Source organism: Rhinatrema bivittatum, chromosome 3, assembly GCF_901001135.1.
Source record: "Rhinatrema bivittatum chromosome 3, aRhiBiv1.1, whole genome shotgun sequence".
Classification (NCBI taxonomy): Eukaryota; Metazoa; Chordata; class Amphibia; order Gymnophiona; family Rhinatrematidae; genus Rhinatrema; species Rhinatrema bivittatum.
In genome coordinates, this window is record NC_042617.1 from 484793939 (window position 1) to 484812951 (window position 19013).

A 19013-nucleotide genomic window follows, 5' to 3' on the forward strand; every position below is an offset into this window, starting at 1 on the left:
TATAGTGAATACATTGATACTAAGTGCTAGCAGCTGTCAGACCTATAAGCACTTAGTAGACAGCAGAGCAGGAACAGGTAACACCCTCTCTAGCTCCCATTCTGCTTTCAGGATAATTTTAGGGACTCAGTGTTGGGAAGTTTGGGCAAAATTTGTTAACAAGTATGGGTTTGGGGGTGTAGGGCATTAAGCTCGCCACAGGACAATTTTTAATTATATAAAGGGGCAGAAGGAGGCCCAGCTTGGCTGTGCTATAAGACTTGTATATATTAGGGATGGGGGTCCGTTTAGACAGAGAACATTTTTAATTCATACTGGGGATAAGAGAAATCTGTCATTGCTAGGCTGTTACATTTTAGCGTTTTCTTATTTATTTTTGACCTGTGAGTTTCCTAGTACACTGAGTAGCACTATAGAAGTGCTAAGTAGTAGTAATAGTAGTGGTTCCTCCTACTCCTTTGGGCTTCCAGATCAATTGAAAGTAGCTTCAGTTGGGTTATGACACCATGAGCTGTCATTCACAATTACCTGGATTTACTTCCTCTTCTTTATTCCCCCTTCTAGTTAGCTAACCTATTGCTGACAATTCATGGCCAAGAGACATACAACAGGGTTCCCCTTCAGATCCCTGCAACTGTAGTCTTTTAGGGGTTAACCGTGAGCAATGGATGGGGCTCCCTGCAGCATCCTGAGTCTCAGCATCATGGCAGCATGCAGCTCTGGATCCACCCTGTATTTATTTATTTATTTATTTATATACCGACATTCGATCTCAAACGAGATATCACACCGGTTTACATTCAGGTACTATAGGTATTTCTCTATCCCCAGAGGGCTTACAATCTACGTTTTTGTACCTGAGGCAATGGAGGGTGAAGTGACTTGCCCAAGGTCACAAGGAGCGACAGCAGGACTGGAACCCTGGTCTCTCCTGGTTCATAGTCCACTAGGCTATTCCTCCTCCCTCGTATTTATTTTATGTGAAATCCTACCTCATTACCAAAATGCTTTGTAAACTTTTCTGTTCTGTTTACTGTGCCTGTTGCACAGAACTGAAGAGATATGGGAAAACTCACAGGCAATGCTAAAAAGTATTTTCATCCGGTGAGGATTACCTACAAAAAATGGGGGCTTATTAACTGCTCAACTATGATTTGAGCCTTGACTGGGTTAGATTTCTAATGCAGACAATTCCCCCATACCCCACCCCCCTTGGAGACAGACCAATTGATCTTAATGTTATCTAGCAGTACCTGAGAAATAAGGTGAGATGGGATGAGGTAGTGAAGCAGTAGTACTGGGTGGAGCTATTTTTTTTTTTTTTAGAACATGTCAGTAGTGCAGGAACACAGAGTATGTGCCTTAATCACCATGGCTGCTCCCACTTCTCACAACTTATTTATTTTTAGAAGAGTGCCTGCAGGGGGAATAGGCACAGCTGCTGGGAACAAGAGTGCATTCACTCAGGCCGTTCTAATAAAGTTGCGCAGAAAATGGGCCCTAAGTGTTGAGCGCTCACTTTTATAATGCGCACCCAGCCATCTCTCTTGGGCGCGTGATAGTATAAAGCCCAGGAGAGGTGGCTGTCAGCGTGTTAGGAAAACGGATGCTCAATTTTACGAGTGTCTCTTTTCCTAACCTAACCACCATTATACTTAGTATTGCCACGATATTAAGTCAGAGGATGTACAGAAAAGCAGTATTTTCTGCTTTTCTGTAAACTATTTTGGGCTGCTCAGAAATTAACGCCTGCTCTGTGCATGTGATGAGCACCTTTAGTTTCGCAGGGGGTTGGACGTGCGTTTTGGACTCGATAATCCCCTTATGGAATAAGGGGTTGTAGACTGGCATCCAAAACCTGCGTCCAACCATGGGTTAAACAGTGCATTCAGCTGAGTGCACTGATTTGGATCGGCCTATATGTGCTCTCATGCTGTTACTCTTTCAGCTTGGTGGGGGAGACAGGGTATGGAGTAAGGGGAAATGTGATCTCTTTAGCAGCCAGTTGGATTGATTACCACCTCCCTTTTTCTGGGTTACGATAGCAAAAATTTTAATTACAGATTCTAGTAACCAGAAAACTTACAGGTATATTTGCATAACAAAAAAGAAAATTGATCTTTTTTTCTGAGCTGCCATATTGGTAAATGTGCACCCTTTATACTATACTCCATCTACAATTACATGCTTGCATATGCCAGGTTTCGCAGTCATTTACTCATTAGTTCTAACTCATTACTTGATCAAGATTTCAATAGATAATTCTCAAATATGTGCAGAGGAAAAGACTAAAAGTCAAAAGTGAGAGGATGTCAAAATCATGGAACTGCAGTTACAGTGTGGAGACTACACAAATGTTTTAATGAAGCTACTTAAATTTCAAATAGATTATCACAGGTTTAAAAAAAAAAAAAAAAGGAAAACCCCTTAACAAAACAAAACCACAATTTAAACATACCAAATACATTTTATATTGATAAAAAAATATAATTTCTAGAACTGAAAAAGCTAATTCATTTCAGTCATGTCATTGGTAGCTACATAAATCACAAGCATTAAGTTAATGACTGAATTTTTGTTAAAACAATAATTCACAAGATACTATAACCATTTTCCTTAAGAAAACAACCAAAATAAAAGTACCGTAACTTAAATTGACTCAGCAGCTTCCCGATCTACCCCATGGGCTCTTATGCATACGAAAAATGATTAGAAACTTTTAAAAATCATAAAACAGGTGATGATGGTTTCATTTTTAACTCTTCTGATAGCCGGCATTCAAAGATGGCAACCAAGTAAAACTGATGGTGTTTCTTCTCATTTGAACTGATATTTTATTAAACAGGAATATTTATTTTATTATTTTTTTTAAATTTGATTTATATTCTTTTTGGCACTTTCTAGATACAGGGAAGATTATTTAAATGTTGCATATTTCTATTAGGTCATTATGAAGTTGCAGTGTCTTTCCCACAGAAATTAGCAATTTTTTAAGCAATCTATACTTGGAGAAATGAAAACTAGATGCAACAATTAACTGAGAAATGCACTCTGTCCCTTGGAAATCTTCAATTGTATAATATGTTATAGTAGTTTAAAAATCTTTATCTTACCTAGCACAAGAAAACATGAAACTTACTTTAACAATGGTTTATATCATATAATTATTGTACTTAGGGTCAGCTGAATATGCAAACCCAGCTATTTTATAATCTTAACAAGGATCACCATGGCTTGTATACCAATACCTAAATTTTGAAGGCATAAAAAGCTATATATTTTATATTGAATGTCCTTCACAAAATCAATATACTAAGATAATCTGAGAACATGGTCTTCAACAAACTTGCATTTTAAGAAACTTACTTCCTTTTCTGTCTCTTGAATTAATGCAGCAAAGTTGTCTGGAAACACACCTTCTTTCCCATTGAACTCTCCTTTCCACCATCCTGGGTCTCCAGTATCCTAAGAAAACATTTTCAAGTTTTCATTTTTTTTTTTTTTTTTTATAAACCAGAAAGATTCACAGCCAACCAGTAATCAGGTAATATATTATTTCTTCAAATGACCAACTGCTGAAAATGTTTTTGGAACCCTGGTTTCATGTGTTACCCAACATTGTTTAATAACTAACTTAGGGCCTCATTTTCCAAGCACTTTACCGCGTGCGATAAATTCGCAAATCGCGTTAACAGCTGTTAACGCGATTTGCGAATGCAAATTAGTAATTTGGTATTCAGGGGGCGGAGTTGGGGCGGAGCATATGTAAAGCGGGAACCTGTTTATCGTGTGCGGCGAAACAGCCGCAGTGTTAGCGCGGCTGCTATCGCGGCTAATAACTACAACCTCAAATTTGCGTTATGGACTGCGCTATGGGCCAGAAAAGGATTATCGCCATCCACAATAGTTCCGGACAGCCTGTTTCAGGCTCCCGGAGGGGGGAGGGGGGGGGGGGAAGAGAGAGAGAGAGAGATGTTGTTGCCCAGGTAGAGTGTCCATCAAGCTAGGTAGAGAGAACGTTGCCCAAACCACTTCTTGGAGTGAGCGTCCTCACTCCGACGGCCAGCAAATCTGCACTAGAGACCACTGTTCTGTCCGTAGGTCTCATGTGCAATGCGAAAGTGGCCCCCAACCCCCGACGCTCATACCTAATCCCCACCCCGAGTTAGTAGGTGGCCCTCCCATAGGGCACTATAGTAAGTCTCTCTCTCTCTCTCTCCCCCCCCCCCCCGGGAGCCTGAAACAGGCTGTCTGGGACTATTGTGGCCTGCGATGATTGAAATCCAAAAACCGGCAAATATCGTGCACCGCGATAAAAGACTGAAAGAATCATCGCACACTGGGAAAACATCGTGTGCGGCGCTAATGTTTTCGCGAATGGCGAATACATCGCCGCACGCGATGTTTCCCCACTGCACGAAAGAAGCCTCATTTGCATTGGTAACGCCCCCTAATGCGTTACCAATGCGATATTGGAAAATGAGGCCCTTAATGACACTTATTTATGCATTTTTACCTTTCACATAAAATCGCCCAAAGTGCTGATAATAAATATAGCCAAAATTTCAACAAAGTAAATCCATAATAAAAACACAACACAAAACAAAATAAATATGGACCAAATTCCTCTTGCTTTCATAAGAGAAGCCAGCATCAGAGTATCTTCTCCCCAAACTTCTTTCCTGAAATATCACCATCTTACCACATCTTGAAAAAGCCTTTTTTTATTTCCTGAATTGCAATAGATTCCCCTCCAACTCCAGAGGTAGGACATTCCAAAAATTATGAATATCTGTCTAAAAGGATCTCTTCTCAAACGGCTGTTGACTTAAATACTCATGTTATATATTTCTATTGGACAGTAACTATTTTTTCAATTTATATTCTGCTTTACAGTATGCAATATAACATAAGACTAATGAATGCATGGCCAACTGCTAGCATTTCTGTACATCTAACATTTCTATCATTTGTAGAAATAAATCATGGTACAGGTAAAAGATTTTGCATTAAGGTTGCTTTAAACAAATGTACTGATCACTCAAAAATTACAAGTGTAAAAATTAAAGTAAAAATAAAAAAGTTCAGCTTCAATCAATATTGCATTCTGTAATGAGATAAGGACCATGCGGAGAAAACATCTAAATGTAATTTTGTTCAAAACTGGCATGCAGACAATTGGAATCTGCTTAGACCCAACATATATTATACAAATCACAGCATGCAGACATCTGAGAAGTGTATTACACTATATACAATAAGCTGTATGTTTTTCCCACTCTTATTTTTATTGCACCTTTACTGGTTTAATATATATCCTTCCTCCCCCCCTTTTTTTTTTTTTAATTTTTTGATTCATATGAACAGGCTCAATATGACTTGATTATATTTTTTACGTCTCAGTATTTGTCACAATTAGGCAAATTAATACATCAACTAGGCAACCTTTAAGATGTAACAAATGCATACACGGTACGTATTTCTCATTCTATCACATATACTTTTGTTGATTCCCCATTTTATTTTCATTCCTTAAGTAACAGGAAGCACTTCCTATTACTAGTATCTATTTCACAATAATCTTTTACACTGAATGTTTTAAAGATGGAGGGGAGTACTGACACCATGTTCTATAATGTTCACAATATAAATAGGTACACCTTAAAGGGAGCAACAAGATTCTGATGTGACCCACGTTATTTATTCTAAGAAAATATCACAATACATAAAGGTATTTCTGACATAAAAACAATCTAATGCATATATGTTTCTTGTAAAAACACACTATGTATTATTGTCTTTCTTATATATGTTTTATGTATAAGTTTAACTTATGTATCTTTGTGTTATTTTAATTTTTTATATTTACAAGTATTTGAGTATATTATCAGTCACTTTAACTTGTGTATGCGTGTATTATATTGATTTGAATTTATTTTTCTTATTATTTATGACACTTGTGATGTCTTAACATTTGTTTTTAAATGTAAATTATATGAATGTTTTACTTACAGTAGCCAATGAGGCAGTTCTATCTGTAGAGCAAAAAACTCAGCCAGAATCGGGCCCATATACTGTGTGAATAAAGAATTTTGCCTATACACCGATCTCATCTGTTTTGGTCGCTACATAGCTATATTGGATCGGCTTCCAGTTTGTTTTTTGTGACCATCCCAATTGCTATAGATGCAACATACCAGACTTTCTTTCCAGCATCAAATTAAGGCTACCAGACCTAATTTCTTTAAGTTACCTTTACTTCATGGCCTTAAGCCACTGCTTAATGCTGATGATTTTCGATCTGTTGTCCAGGCTTTAATTTTACCATCCCTTGATTATTGCAATGTGGTTTACCTTAGGTCTCCCTGCTGTTTCTTTAAAAGCATTTCAGTTACTACAAAATGCTTCTGCATATATTATCTCCGGTACACACAAAACACATTTTGCCTGTGCTCTACAAGATACATTGGCTTCTGATTCAATAACGTATAAAATATAAGATTTCGGTTATGGTGCATCATTTGCTTCAACTTAAATTTTCTATGGGCAAACACTCTTCTTAAAATCTACACTCCTACTAGAGATTTGCATTCACAGAATAAAGGCTTACTGGAGGAGGTACCTTCTCACAAACTGGCTCGGCTCCAAGAGACTAAAGAACTTTCTCTATTGCAGCACCAGATTTCTGGAACTTGTTACCCATCAAGTTGTAGACAGATACAAAAAGATTTAAAGCTGAACGGAAGAGTTATCTGTTTAATTTTACTTACATGTTATCACTCTTGTTTTTGTGTTTATATCTTCATCTGGCATGCAAAGAAGTTGCTTTATGAATGTTTTTATTGTATTTTATTGGTATGTTGATATAATTATGTATGTTTTTATTGTAACTTGCCAAGAGCCATTGTGTATCTGGTGATTCATACATTTTAATAAACTGTAAATAGAGTGGATTACAGGATGAAGGTGGGAGATGTGAAAAGCTTAATTGTACTAGCACATATAATCTGTGATTTATAGAAATGTGTAATTTTCTTCCGAAAACAAAGAAAAAAGAACACAGGGTTCTCTTTAAAATAATTCTTCTTGAACAGGCAAAAAGGGTAAATTATAAACCAATCCATCTTCTATAATTTGTGAAATTTTTATTAATGACTCATATTTCCATAAACTGAATTGGAAACAGGATATAGCTTGCAACCTGAAATACAAATCTAATTGCATCCTGTGTACCAAATAGATTAAAACTGATGCAGTACTAATAGATTTGTGGTAAGAACTGAGCAAAATAAAGAAAACTTACATACAAATCAACTGATTTATAACTAGTTGGTTATGCCAGAAAACTGGAATATTTTTGTTCCAAAGTATGGTGGTTTACATTTTATACAATCACAATACAGATACCAGTGTGTCCTGTACTAGCATTACTAGGCAGAGATCATTCAAATCTAATTCAAAACGAAATCTGAGATATTCCAGACTGTCATTATTATTGCAAAAAAAAAAAAAGAATCAGGCACAGGTGGATTCATAGAACTTGTTTATTTTAAGGGCTGGCTTAATTCTTTGAAACTGTTAAATATTAAAGTTAGCTTGTGATAAATTAGCAAAGCAAACTTGTTTACCTATAATAGAGGTTCTCCATAAACAGCAGGACAAATAAGCCACACAAGTGGTTGGGGTCATCTGATGGCACAGACACGAAAAACTGAACTCAGAAAGACTGAGGTGGTATTTCTAGGGGTTTCCATGCAGCCACCGTTGTGCATGTCTCTGTGGTGATTTGAGGGACCTAACTGGTTTTGGAACTGTGTGTTTAAGATGTGACACATTAGGAGTTGAAATGGCACAGTAATGCATAAGTTAAGGTAGAAATGCTAAAGGCTTGAGAACAGTCAACAAGTAGACATAACCAGATAAAACTGGATCTTGTTTATATCTAACTGTAGTTTGGCACTGCTTAATAATGATCATTAACCATTAGAAATTTTTATACATGAAGCTAAAGAATATGGGTATGAAGAAAGTATTAATCTGATTTGCTAAGAAATAAAATGTAACCATGTATGGAATAAAAGTAGTACTCATATATTGTTAGCTGTATATGTTAGAACTGCTTCCTTATTTTTGAGCTGTCTCTTACATACACAAACTAGAAAGGAATTTCTAGAGAAGCTCTTTTAGGTGTATTTTTCTTTACATTTGAACAAAGGCATGAACCAGAGGCCTTGTGAAAACCTAAAATTAATAATTTTCCACATCTCCTCAGTTTAAGTTTGTGTCTGTCTAAGAGGTAAGATGTGGAGTGAACCAGGAGTGTTGGTGAAATTGTAACTTAAGTCTAGCCCCATCTTCCTCACAAAACAGATGGTGCTTTGTAACAGGAGGAGGAATCCTGAGAACTATTCGACTCCAGGATTAGAATTGGCCTCCTCCTTGGAATCAGAAGGAACTACTATATCCAGTTGGTTAGTGCAGACATCAGTCTGTGCCGAGAAGTACAAGGTGCTGACAATAAAGGCCCTTTGCTTGTTGCTCGCACTGGGGAGGATTCAGCGCTGAGGAGTAGAGGTGTCTTAATTCTCTGAACTAAGAGTCATGGGTGCCTGTTTCAGCATCTAGTTTTTAGGTTGGGGGTACAGTTTCTTCCTCTTGTTTTACAGAGAAGGAATAATGATTGTGCTGAAACGTCCGAGAATCATGGCACTTAGTATGACAGAACTCTAACCTTTTTATTTTAGACACTGGCTTGCACAGCTTGCAGAGTCAGGGACACTACGGGATGGCTCCAAATAGTGAAGACAATGGTCATTAAGATCCAAAATGGACATTTTACAGGAATATTTGGGGCACCTTTTGAAGTCTGGTTTATGGTCCACCATAGTGAAAAGGGCCAAAGCTAAGTCAAGCTCTCAAATTTTGAACGCTCAGACTTTTTTTTTTTTTTTTTTTTTTAAAGGAGACTCAGAAGCTCCCCCAACCCACCTTGAAATTAAAGCAACAAAATCTATGAAGAAAGTACTGACCAAAAAAAAACATGAACATCTAGTCTGAAGAGAAATCAAAAGTTACATCCTTTCGCCAGAGGAGAAGAGGTCTGAGGAAACTTGCATGGCAGCAACTGCACGGTAACACCCACTTATGCTTGGATACTTGTTTTTCCGAGAAAGCTTTGCTTTTTTGGTGCAGTCTGTTGTCGTCACCAACTTGTGTAGCTGATTACTGTACTGCTTTGTCCAAGGAGAAAGATTAAATTATTTGATGAAATGTGATCCTCTATTTTACTGCATGCCAACTAATTAGGTCAAAACAATTTATTATTTTGCTGCTACTTGTATGCTTTTGTGATTAGCTTTTCCCTTATATCTTGCCTATAAGACAAGGAGGATGGTAGGATGGGTTCAGATGGATGGCGTTAAAGACATATCAGTGGGAATATTAAATACAGGTGTTAGTTTTATAACAACGCTGAATTTTTATAAATTAAAATAAATTGTCCATTGTAAAATTATTTTATTTATATTTGTATGCTACACATAAACACATACAAAATCCAATGAGCACATTAAAAACAAAGTAACAAATAAAAGGAGAAATGAATACAAAATCTTAATTCTACCTGCTAGAATCAGTTCATTAGCAGTATGTACTTATGTGAATGCTAGTCTGAATAAAGCAGAGTTGCTTACCTGTAACAGGTGTTCTCACAGGACAAGCAGGATGGTAGTCCTCACATATCGGTGACATCATCAGGATGGAGCCCAATCACGGAACACTTGTCAAAGTTTCTAGAACTTTGACTAGCACCTACTGGGCATGCCCAGCAATGCACTGACCCTGCATCCAGTAGGGGTCCCACTTCAGTCTTGTCTTATAGTAAAAAGTACATGCGAAAAATAAAAGAAGAAAACAAACAAACCTAACTCTGTGGGGTGGTGGGCGGGTTTCGTGAGGAATAACATCCTGCTGTCCTGTGAAAACACCTGTTACAGGTAAGCAACTCTGCTTTCTCACAGGACAAGCAGGATGGTAGTCCTCACATATGGGTGAGTACCGAGCTGAGGATGCCCAAGCAATGCACCCAAAGACGTGTAACAGGCACAACAACAGGGGTGGAAGTTTGGTTAGGAGGGCATCCTGAACCCTGACCGGGTCGGTGGAAGGATGTTGGGAAGTTAAACTGAAAACAAGTTGCGAAGAACAGACTGGCCAAAGATGGAATCTTGCCTGCCAGCCTTATCTAAGCAATAATGTGCTGCAAATGTAAGGAGAGAACTCCAGGTAGCAGCCTTACAAATATCAGCAAGCGGTACTGAATGTAGGTACGCTACTGATGTCGCCTTGGCCCTGTAGAGGAATGCCTGCTTGCTGGTAGCAAAAAGAAATGCAGTCCGCTAACCAGGAGGAGAGGGTTTGCTTTCCCACAGGATTTCCCAATTTGATGGAATCGAAAGACACAAACAATTGAGTTGATTTCCTGAGTGCCAACGTACGGTCTAGATAGAAGGCTAGAGCACATTTGCAGTCCAAAGATTGCAGAGCCTGTTCTCCTGGGTTTGCATGGGGCCTGGGAAAAAAAGGTAGGTAGGATAACAGATTGGTTAATATGAAATTCTGACACTACCTCACATATGGAGTGCTGAGCACTACCCTGTCATGCAGAATTTTAGTGTAAGGTGGGTAGGTAACTAATGCCTGCAATTCACTTACTCTGTGAGCGGACGTGATAGCAAGAAGGAAAACTACTTTCTACGTGAGAACTGAGATCACAAAAGTGGAGAGGCTCAAACGGAGGTTTCATGAGTCGTCCCAAAACTACGTTAAGGTCCCAAGTAGGGGCTGGAGGGTGCAGTGGAGGATTTAAGTGGAGCAAGCCTCTCAAAGTGCGTTACTAAGGGTTGAGTGGAAATAGGAACATCCCCTACGCCTTTATGAAATGCGGCTACTGCGCTTATATGCACTCTGATGGAGGAAGTTTTCAGGCCTGGGTCCGATAAGTGCCAGAGAGAGTCCAGAAACTTCACTGTGGAACAAGTGAAGGGGTCTAAGGACAGAGGTGCATCATACTGTAAACCTTTTCCATTTGGAGCGGTAAGACTTTCTCGTGGAAGGCTTTCGTGAAGCTACTAGTACTCAGGACACTGACTCAGAAAGGTTAATAGGTTGGAGTATCAACCTTTCAACATCCAGGCAGTCAGAGATAGGGCCTGGAGGTTGGGGTGGCGCAGGCATCCATTGTTCTGAGTTATCAGAAGTAGATCCTTCCCCAGAGGAATGTGGCGGCATACAGATAAATCCTGGAGGCTTGGGAACCACACCTGGCGTGGCCAGTGAGGGGCTATCAGAATCATTACACCCTTGTCCTTCCGTAACTTCACGAGAGTCTTCGATATGAGTGGAAGTGGAAGGTATGCATAGAGGAGACCATTGGCCAACGAGAGGGCGAAAGCGTCTCTCAGGTGCAAGTGGTGGCTGCGAGTGAGGGAGCAGAAGTTTTCTACTTTGCGGTTGTGGACTGACCCAAAGAGGTCTATGTAAGGGTAACCCCAATGTTGGAATATTGAGTTCACTACTGTGGGGTTGAGAGACCACTCGTGCGGAAGAAGCGTGCGGCTCAACTTGTCCGTCAGTACATTGTCCACGCTGGGCAAATAGGTGGCTGTGAGGTACATTGACTGGGAAAGGGCCCATACCCATATTTGTGCAGCTTCCTGACACAGGAGGTAGGAGCCCATTCCACCCTGCTTGTTGATGTACCACATCGCCACCTGGTTGTCAGTTTTAATCTGGATGGCCTTGTTGGTAAGGCAATCCTGAAGGACCCTGAGAGCATATCTGATTTCCCAAAGCTCCAGGAAATTTATCTGGTGTTTGGCTTCCTCTGGAGACCAGATTCCCTGAGTCTGCAGGTCGCCTACATGAGCACCCCACCCTAGGTTGGAGGAGTCTTGTCAAGGTAATTTGAGGTTCCATAGCCTGAAATGGAAGGCCTCGAATCAGATTGGAGTGTTGCATCTACCAGGCCAGCGATAGTCAGAGCTGTGTGGTAACGAACAATGCTGGACATTGGCTGACAAGCTTGAACCCACTGGGATTTTAGGGTCCACTGCATGACTCTCATGGCTAGGATGGCCATCGGAGTGACATGCACCGCGGATGCCAAGTGACCCAGCAGTATGAGGAAGTGACGAGCAGTTGAGGATACTCGAGTCTGTAAAAGATGCGCCAGAGAGGCCAGGGTGAAAGCCCGATCCTGAGGGTGGAAGGCTTTTGCCTGTATAGTGTGTCTAGGTCGGCTCCTATAAAAGATAGGGTTTGGGATGGAACTATCTTGGATTTGGGATAGTTGATTAGAAACCCTAAGGAGATCAGGGTATGGAGAGTGAGAAGCAAGGACACCAATGTGGCTTGCTGAGTCGGGCCCTTATCAACCAATTGTCGAGATAAGGGTAGACGGACACCATGACTTCTGAGGAAGGCTGCGACTACTACAAGGCACTTTGTGAATACTCAAGGAGCAGACGCCAGGCCAAATGGCAGTACACGGTACTGGAAGTGAAGAGGGCTGACTAGGAATCGCAGGAATTTGCAATGAGATGGAATAATTGAAATGTGTGTGTATGCATCCTGGAGATCTAGAGAGCATAGCCAATCTCCCTTTTGCAGAAGAGACGGCGCGAAGGTCCAAAATGGGATGAACGCCATCTGACTTTTTTGGGATGAGGAAATACCGGTAATAGAACTCCTGCCCCTGTTGGGAGAAGGGTACTGGTTCTATTGCCCATGACTGGAGGAGGGTTGAAACCTCCTGTTCCAGAAGAAGAGAGTGGTCGGATGACCCCACGTCAGCCGAGGTGGAGAGTCCGCCGGTACAGTCAGGAAGTTTAGGTGGTAACCCTGACTGACCACTGCAAGTATCCACTGATCGGTGGTGACTGTGTGCTAAGTGTTGATGAAGTGGCACAACTGACCGCTGACCGGTACTGATGGAAGAGGAGGTTGGTTTATGCTCTCCAGGAAGGAGTCAAAACCCCGACGCTGGTCCTGGTTGAGGAGCAAGTTGGGTCTTCTGAGGTCGCGCTGCCTGAACTGACCTTTTTGTTAAGGCTTGGAGGGGCGACCTCGAGAAGCCGGAGGATAATACCTTCTTGGTTTGTAGGCTGGCCGCTTAACGTCTCGCCTGAAAAGTCCTCTTGAAGGTGGATGAGAACTCAGCAGGCACTGAAGAAAGTTGAAGCAGCGTTTCATGGTGGTCCTTGAGCTGCGCCACAGTCTCCTGAATTTTACCTCCGAAGAGATTATTCCCAGCACATGGCAGGTCAGTCAACCTGCCCTGTACCAATGGTCTGAGGTCGGAGGATTTCAACCAGGCCCATCTTCTTGCACTAATCCCCGCTGCGGACACCCTAGAGGCAGTATCAAATATGTTGACCGCAGCACGGAACTCATGCTTACCAGCATCCAGGCCTTTCTGGGCTAGAGCATTAAGCTCATCCTGGAATTGGTCAGGCAAAGATTCAGAGAAATCCTGGATCTTCTTAAAAAGGTTCCTGTTATATTGGGTCATGTATAACTGGTAAGAAGCAATGCGAGATATTAGCATTGATCCATGGAAGACCCGTCTGCCAAATGCATCCAGAGATTTTTGATCCTTCCCTGGAGGAATGGAGGAATCAGGTTTGGAATGTCTTGCCTTTTTCTGGACTGTTTCCACAACCACAGAGTGACGATCCAGTTGTGATCTTTGAAACCCAGAAGCTGACTGCACAAGATAGGTGGCATCTGTCTTACGGTTGACAGGTGGAACTGAACCTGGATGCTCCCAATTCCTCTTCAGCAATTCAATGAGAATTTCATGAATAGGAATTGACACAATTTCTTTAGGGACATCAAGAAACTGGAGTACTTCCAGCATCTTGTGCCTTGAATCTTCTTCTGGCTGAAGCTGAAATGGAATTGTTTCAGACATTTCTTTAATAAAACTGATAAAGAACAGATCCTCAGGAAGAGAACGCCTTTTCTCTTCAGGAGGGGAGGGCTCTGAAGGCAGATCGGTATCCTGGGAAGAATCATCAGTCCAAGGATCATAAGGTTGATCACCAGCTCCCTGAGGATCTTCAGAAGGGAGAAATGGTGTTAAATCCCGAAGGACCAGGCCTAGTCATCGATGGCACCGGAGGTGGCACAAACGGCATCGATGGAGGCACAGATGGAACTGACGACACCAATGGACAAGTCGGTGGCAGGATCCCAGATGGCGGTATGGGTATCTATGTTTTAGTCTTCTGATGACACAGGTATCAGCATCGAAGGAAGAGGACATACTGGTGTTCTCTGTTCCAGTGGTGGAAGGGCACCGAGCAACAAATCCAGTCTACCCAATAGTGGTGCGAGTGCCATAGGAATCGGATCGGTGACTGGCTTGGGCAACGGTATCGGCAGTGCTTTACCGATGGCCTCTTGGATCATCTGATCCAATTCCTCATGAAAGCCTGAGGCGTGGAACCCCGGCACCGGAGTAGGAGGCAGCACTGACGTAGCCAGAGGGTCCACCGGTGAAAGTGAAATTGTGGCTCCCTGCACAGATGAAGGTGGGGGGGAGGGGGAGGAAACACCTCAGTGACCCGGTCGCAGAGGATGGGGCCTTCTCTGGACGGGATTTCTTTGTCTGTGACTGTCAATGCCGATGCCAAGGGCTTGCCTGGTTCGGCAGACTGAGCCTTCCTATGTTGGTGTCGACACTTTTCACGATGTTCTCCTAAGTCCTTTTCCGGAGGCGAGGAGGAAGAAGTCGACGCTGGACGAACAGCACCGGTGTCTCGTTGCTGGCAAGAGGTCGATGACACCGGCTCAGATGAAGTCAAAGCGGTCTATGGAGTCAAGAGTTTTGAATGAAAAAGAAACTCCATCTTCTCCAAATGAGCCTTGCGGCCCTTCGGCGTCATTTGGGCACATTTGGTGCAAGTTAGGGTATCATGGTCGGCCCCCAGGCACAATACACAAACTATGTGGGTTGGTGATGGACATTGTCAGAGGACAATCGGGGCACAGACAAAAACACGACGCCATGGCCTCGACAAAAATTTAGCCACGGTGCGGTCGATGGCCGGTATGCCCCGACGGGGAAAACTCGACAGGAATAGACTGCAACAAGGTTAAAACCTTACCTTTCGACCGCAGAGTACAGATATCAATAGGGGGACCCCTATGGGGTAGAATGTTTTGAAAATTTTTAAAGAAGTTCCGTGAGGAAAATTCCTGTCAGGAATCTCAAGAGAGCTCCTTAACCCATATGGCTACTGCGGCGTGGAAAAAAAAAAGAGACTGAAGGGGAACCCCTGCTGGATGCAGGGTCAGAGCATTGCTGGGCATGCCCAGTAGGTACCAGTCAAAGTTCAAGAAACTGACAAAAGTGTTCCGTGATTGGGCTCCATCCTGATGATGTCACCCATATGTGAGGACTACCATCCTGCTTGTCCTGTGAGAAAAGGTTTTTAAGTAAACCTTTAAAATTTTTCACACACTGACATCCTTAGCTCATAAGGTAGGAAATTCCAAACTGTGGGTGTGGCCACTGAGAAGGCATGTTCCTGTGTATCAATAAGTTTGGTCTCGTGAATGTTTGGTATTTCCAGCAATGCTCTTTGCAATGAACAAAGTTCTAGAAGGATTGTTTACCCATAGCATCACATTTATCCATGGAAGCAAGTTAGCATCAAGTCATTTGTACACCATCACTGCCATCTTGAATTTGACTCTCCACATAACTGGCAACCAGTGGAGGTCATACAGTACTGGAGAAATATGTTCTCAAACTATGGCTTGTAATTAACTATGCTGCAGCATTCTGGAGAAGCTACAATGCCTTAGTTGTTGATGCTGGTAAACCTAGATATGCCGAATTACAGTAATCTGGTACTGGGAACAAAAGGGCCTGAAGAATAGAACAAAAATTACCTGGCTGTTATAAATGCTTAAGTCCTTATAGTAGCCACAGTTTATAAAAACTGGATTGCACTACGGCTCTAATCTGGGGGATGAATGATAAATTACAGTCTATGAACTTAAGGCTTCTTGCCCGAGTAACAACTTTTAATTCTGCATTGAACAGAAATGGTACTGACATGCTATGCTGAATTACTAAATTTCAGTTTTTGGTAAATTCAGGGTCAGTAGATTATTGGTGAGCCAACATCCTTTAAAAAAAAAAAAAAAAGAAAAAAAAGCACAGGCAGTTAGCCTTTCAGATGAAAAATTGTATAATACTAAGTAAGTTATGGTAGCAATAAAGTATTAACTTACCTTACTTACTAACTGAATTGTATCCCCCTCCTTAAAGCTAAGTTCATCTTCATTTGATCCTTCATAGGAAAATAACGCCCTACAATAAAGTTTAGCTGCAACAAAAAACAAATTTGTGCAGTTACAAATTTACTATGTATAAACGGATTCAGGCAGTACTTTAAAAAAAAAAGAGACATAATATAGACTGCAATGTCTAATTGTGTACATTTCCTATGACAAAATATTTAATTTTACAAAATATACAGAGAATATGTTTGATACTTTTGTATAATACACTCAGTCCAATAATCCTAAATGACCAAGGAGGACCTCAAAATAATTTTACTTCATTTCACTGGTTTATCAGGCAAGAATGGTATATTGGCATTTTTAGTATCCAAAATAGGTGCTTCGTGTCATGTGATTAATATAATTGATTTTAATACCACATATTTCCTTCCTTAGATTTGAATTGGATAGTGAGAGGACTGATTAAACGTGAAAGAGTTTGTTTTCACCAAGAGTACATCACCAAGAGTACATCAGCATATTTCCCCTGAAGCAGATATAATTGAAACAATAACATGTTGGGGCAGCATCACAGACTACAGCAAATTGTGGTTTTATTTGCAAGTTTACAATTTCTTTAAAAAGTATATGAAATAGATTAGAACATGGACTAGAAATGGACAGATATTGACTAGTTATAACTTGAGACTTGTGGTTTGGATAAGTCCGCCCATGTGTCATAATGGTCCTCTAGTGATCAGGTAATTAGTTTATTTGGGTTTCAAGTTTGGAAGGTGCATTTATGGTGCATAAAATTTTACTGTAACCTGCACATCTTAAATATGGGACCTTTCTGTGGTGATTGATAGTATAATACACATTCACTTATAATGTAGGAGTGATGACAAAACCCTATCAATCCAAATCTAAACATAACACACTTAAAACAAAAAGGATACAATAAAATAGTTCACCCTCAAATACATTTGCAGTTATTTTATTTACCGTATTTTTCGCTCCATAAGACGCACTTTTTTTCCCCCAAAGGTGGGGGGAAAATGTATGTGCGTCTTATGGAGCGAATATAAAAAAAAAACCAAACAAAAATCTAACAAACACCCCCCCCGACTCCCCCAAGACCTGCCGACTTAATTTCCTACAACCCCCCCCCCCCCAAGACCTGACAAATTAATTTCCTGCAACCCCCCACCCTCCTGACCCCCCCCAAGACCTGCCAAACGTCCCTGGTGGTCCAGCGGGGGTCCGGGAATGATCTCCTGGGTGTGGGCCGTCGGCTGCCAGTAAACAAAATGGCGCCGACGGCCCTATGCCCTCACTATGTCACTGAGACCGACCGCTGCTATTGGTCGGTCTCAGTGACATAGTGAGGGCATAGGGCCGTCGGCGCCATTTTGTTTACTGGCAGCCGACGGCCCTATGCCCTCACTATGTCACTGAGACCGATCGCTGCTATTGGTCGGTCTCAGTGACATAGTGAGGGCATAGGGCCGTCGGCTGCCAGTAAACAAAATGGCGCCGACGGCCCTATGCCCTCACTATGTCACTGAGACCGACCAATAGCAGCGGTCGGTCTCACTGACATAGTGAGGGCATAGGGCCGTCGGCGCCATTTTGTTTACTGGCAGCCGACGGCTCACGCCCAGGAGATCGTTCCCGGACCGCTCCTGGACCCCCGCTGGACCACCAGGGACGTTTGGCAGGTCTTGGGGGGGTCAGGAGGGTGGGGGGGTTGCAGGAAATTAATTCGGCAGGTCTTGGGGGGGTCAGGAGGGTGGGGGGTTGCAGGAAATTAATTCGGTAGGTCTTGGGGGGGTCAGGGGGGTGGAGGTTGTTAATTTAAAGGGTTGGGATGGGGGGGGGGTTTTTGGGGGTTCCCACAGAAAGAAAAATTTTCTGATCTGGGGAGTGGACCGAAATGGCCCTCCCCAGACCCGAAAACAAAATGGGGAGAAAAAAAAAAAACTATGCACTCCCCTAATTTGCTCCATAAGACGCCCAGACGCAGAGCCGGTTTAGCACAATTTTTTTTTTTTTTAAATTTTCCCCCTCTGAATCCTAGGTGCGTCTTATGGTCAGGTGCGTCTTATGGAGCGAAAAATACGGTAATTAAAAATATTGTAATTGTCCACTACCACCAATATAATCTTTTTATTGTATTGGGTTTGATTTATTGGATGTGTGTAATCCTACTTTGTAGCGTCTGTGAGGCTTCAGAAGACGGAATATAAATTAATACATTTTAAATTAGTATGTAAATGAGGCAGTGTTTTGGTTTGCTTAAGAGCTGTGAAAAGAGCATGAACGTCATAGAAAATGTCATCTTGACTTAGTGTGATCCAGAAGGTGATATTAGTACTTCTCATACTTTTGTACCAACACTGCAGTAACAACATCTTAACTATTCCCCTTTTTGTTTCAATTGACTTTTAGATATTCACAACCTGAACAGCTGTATAATCTATCACTGACTATTCACCAGCTCAAATGCAGAGGGGTCAGCGAGGCCTATGAAGAGCACACTATCCCTATAGATCTCTGCTGTTTTGAGCATATGGGGGGGGGGGGGGGGGAGCTACAGCAATTTAGTAAAAATTCATGGCAGGATGAATGCATCTTATCAGAAAATACTGGAGGATAATTTGCATTCTTCAGCCAGGAAGCTGCTCATGGTGCACATTTGGGCTTTCCAACATGAC

General features: G+C 41.6%; 1 protein-coding gene across 1 annotated transcript in view; it reads right to left on the reverse strand.

The window, feature by feature from the left end:
- Positions 1 to 19013, reverse strand: part of CD2AP (CD2 associated protein) — a 387343-nt gene that overhangs the window by 150261 nt on the left and 218069 nt on the right. The window contains 2 exon segments of the mRNA XM_029596051.1: positions 3367 to 3465; positions 16306 to 16400. Of these exon segments, the coding sequence (XP_029451911.1) occupies positions 3367 to 3465; positions 16306 to 16400 (194 nt within the window).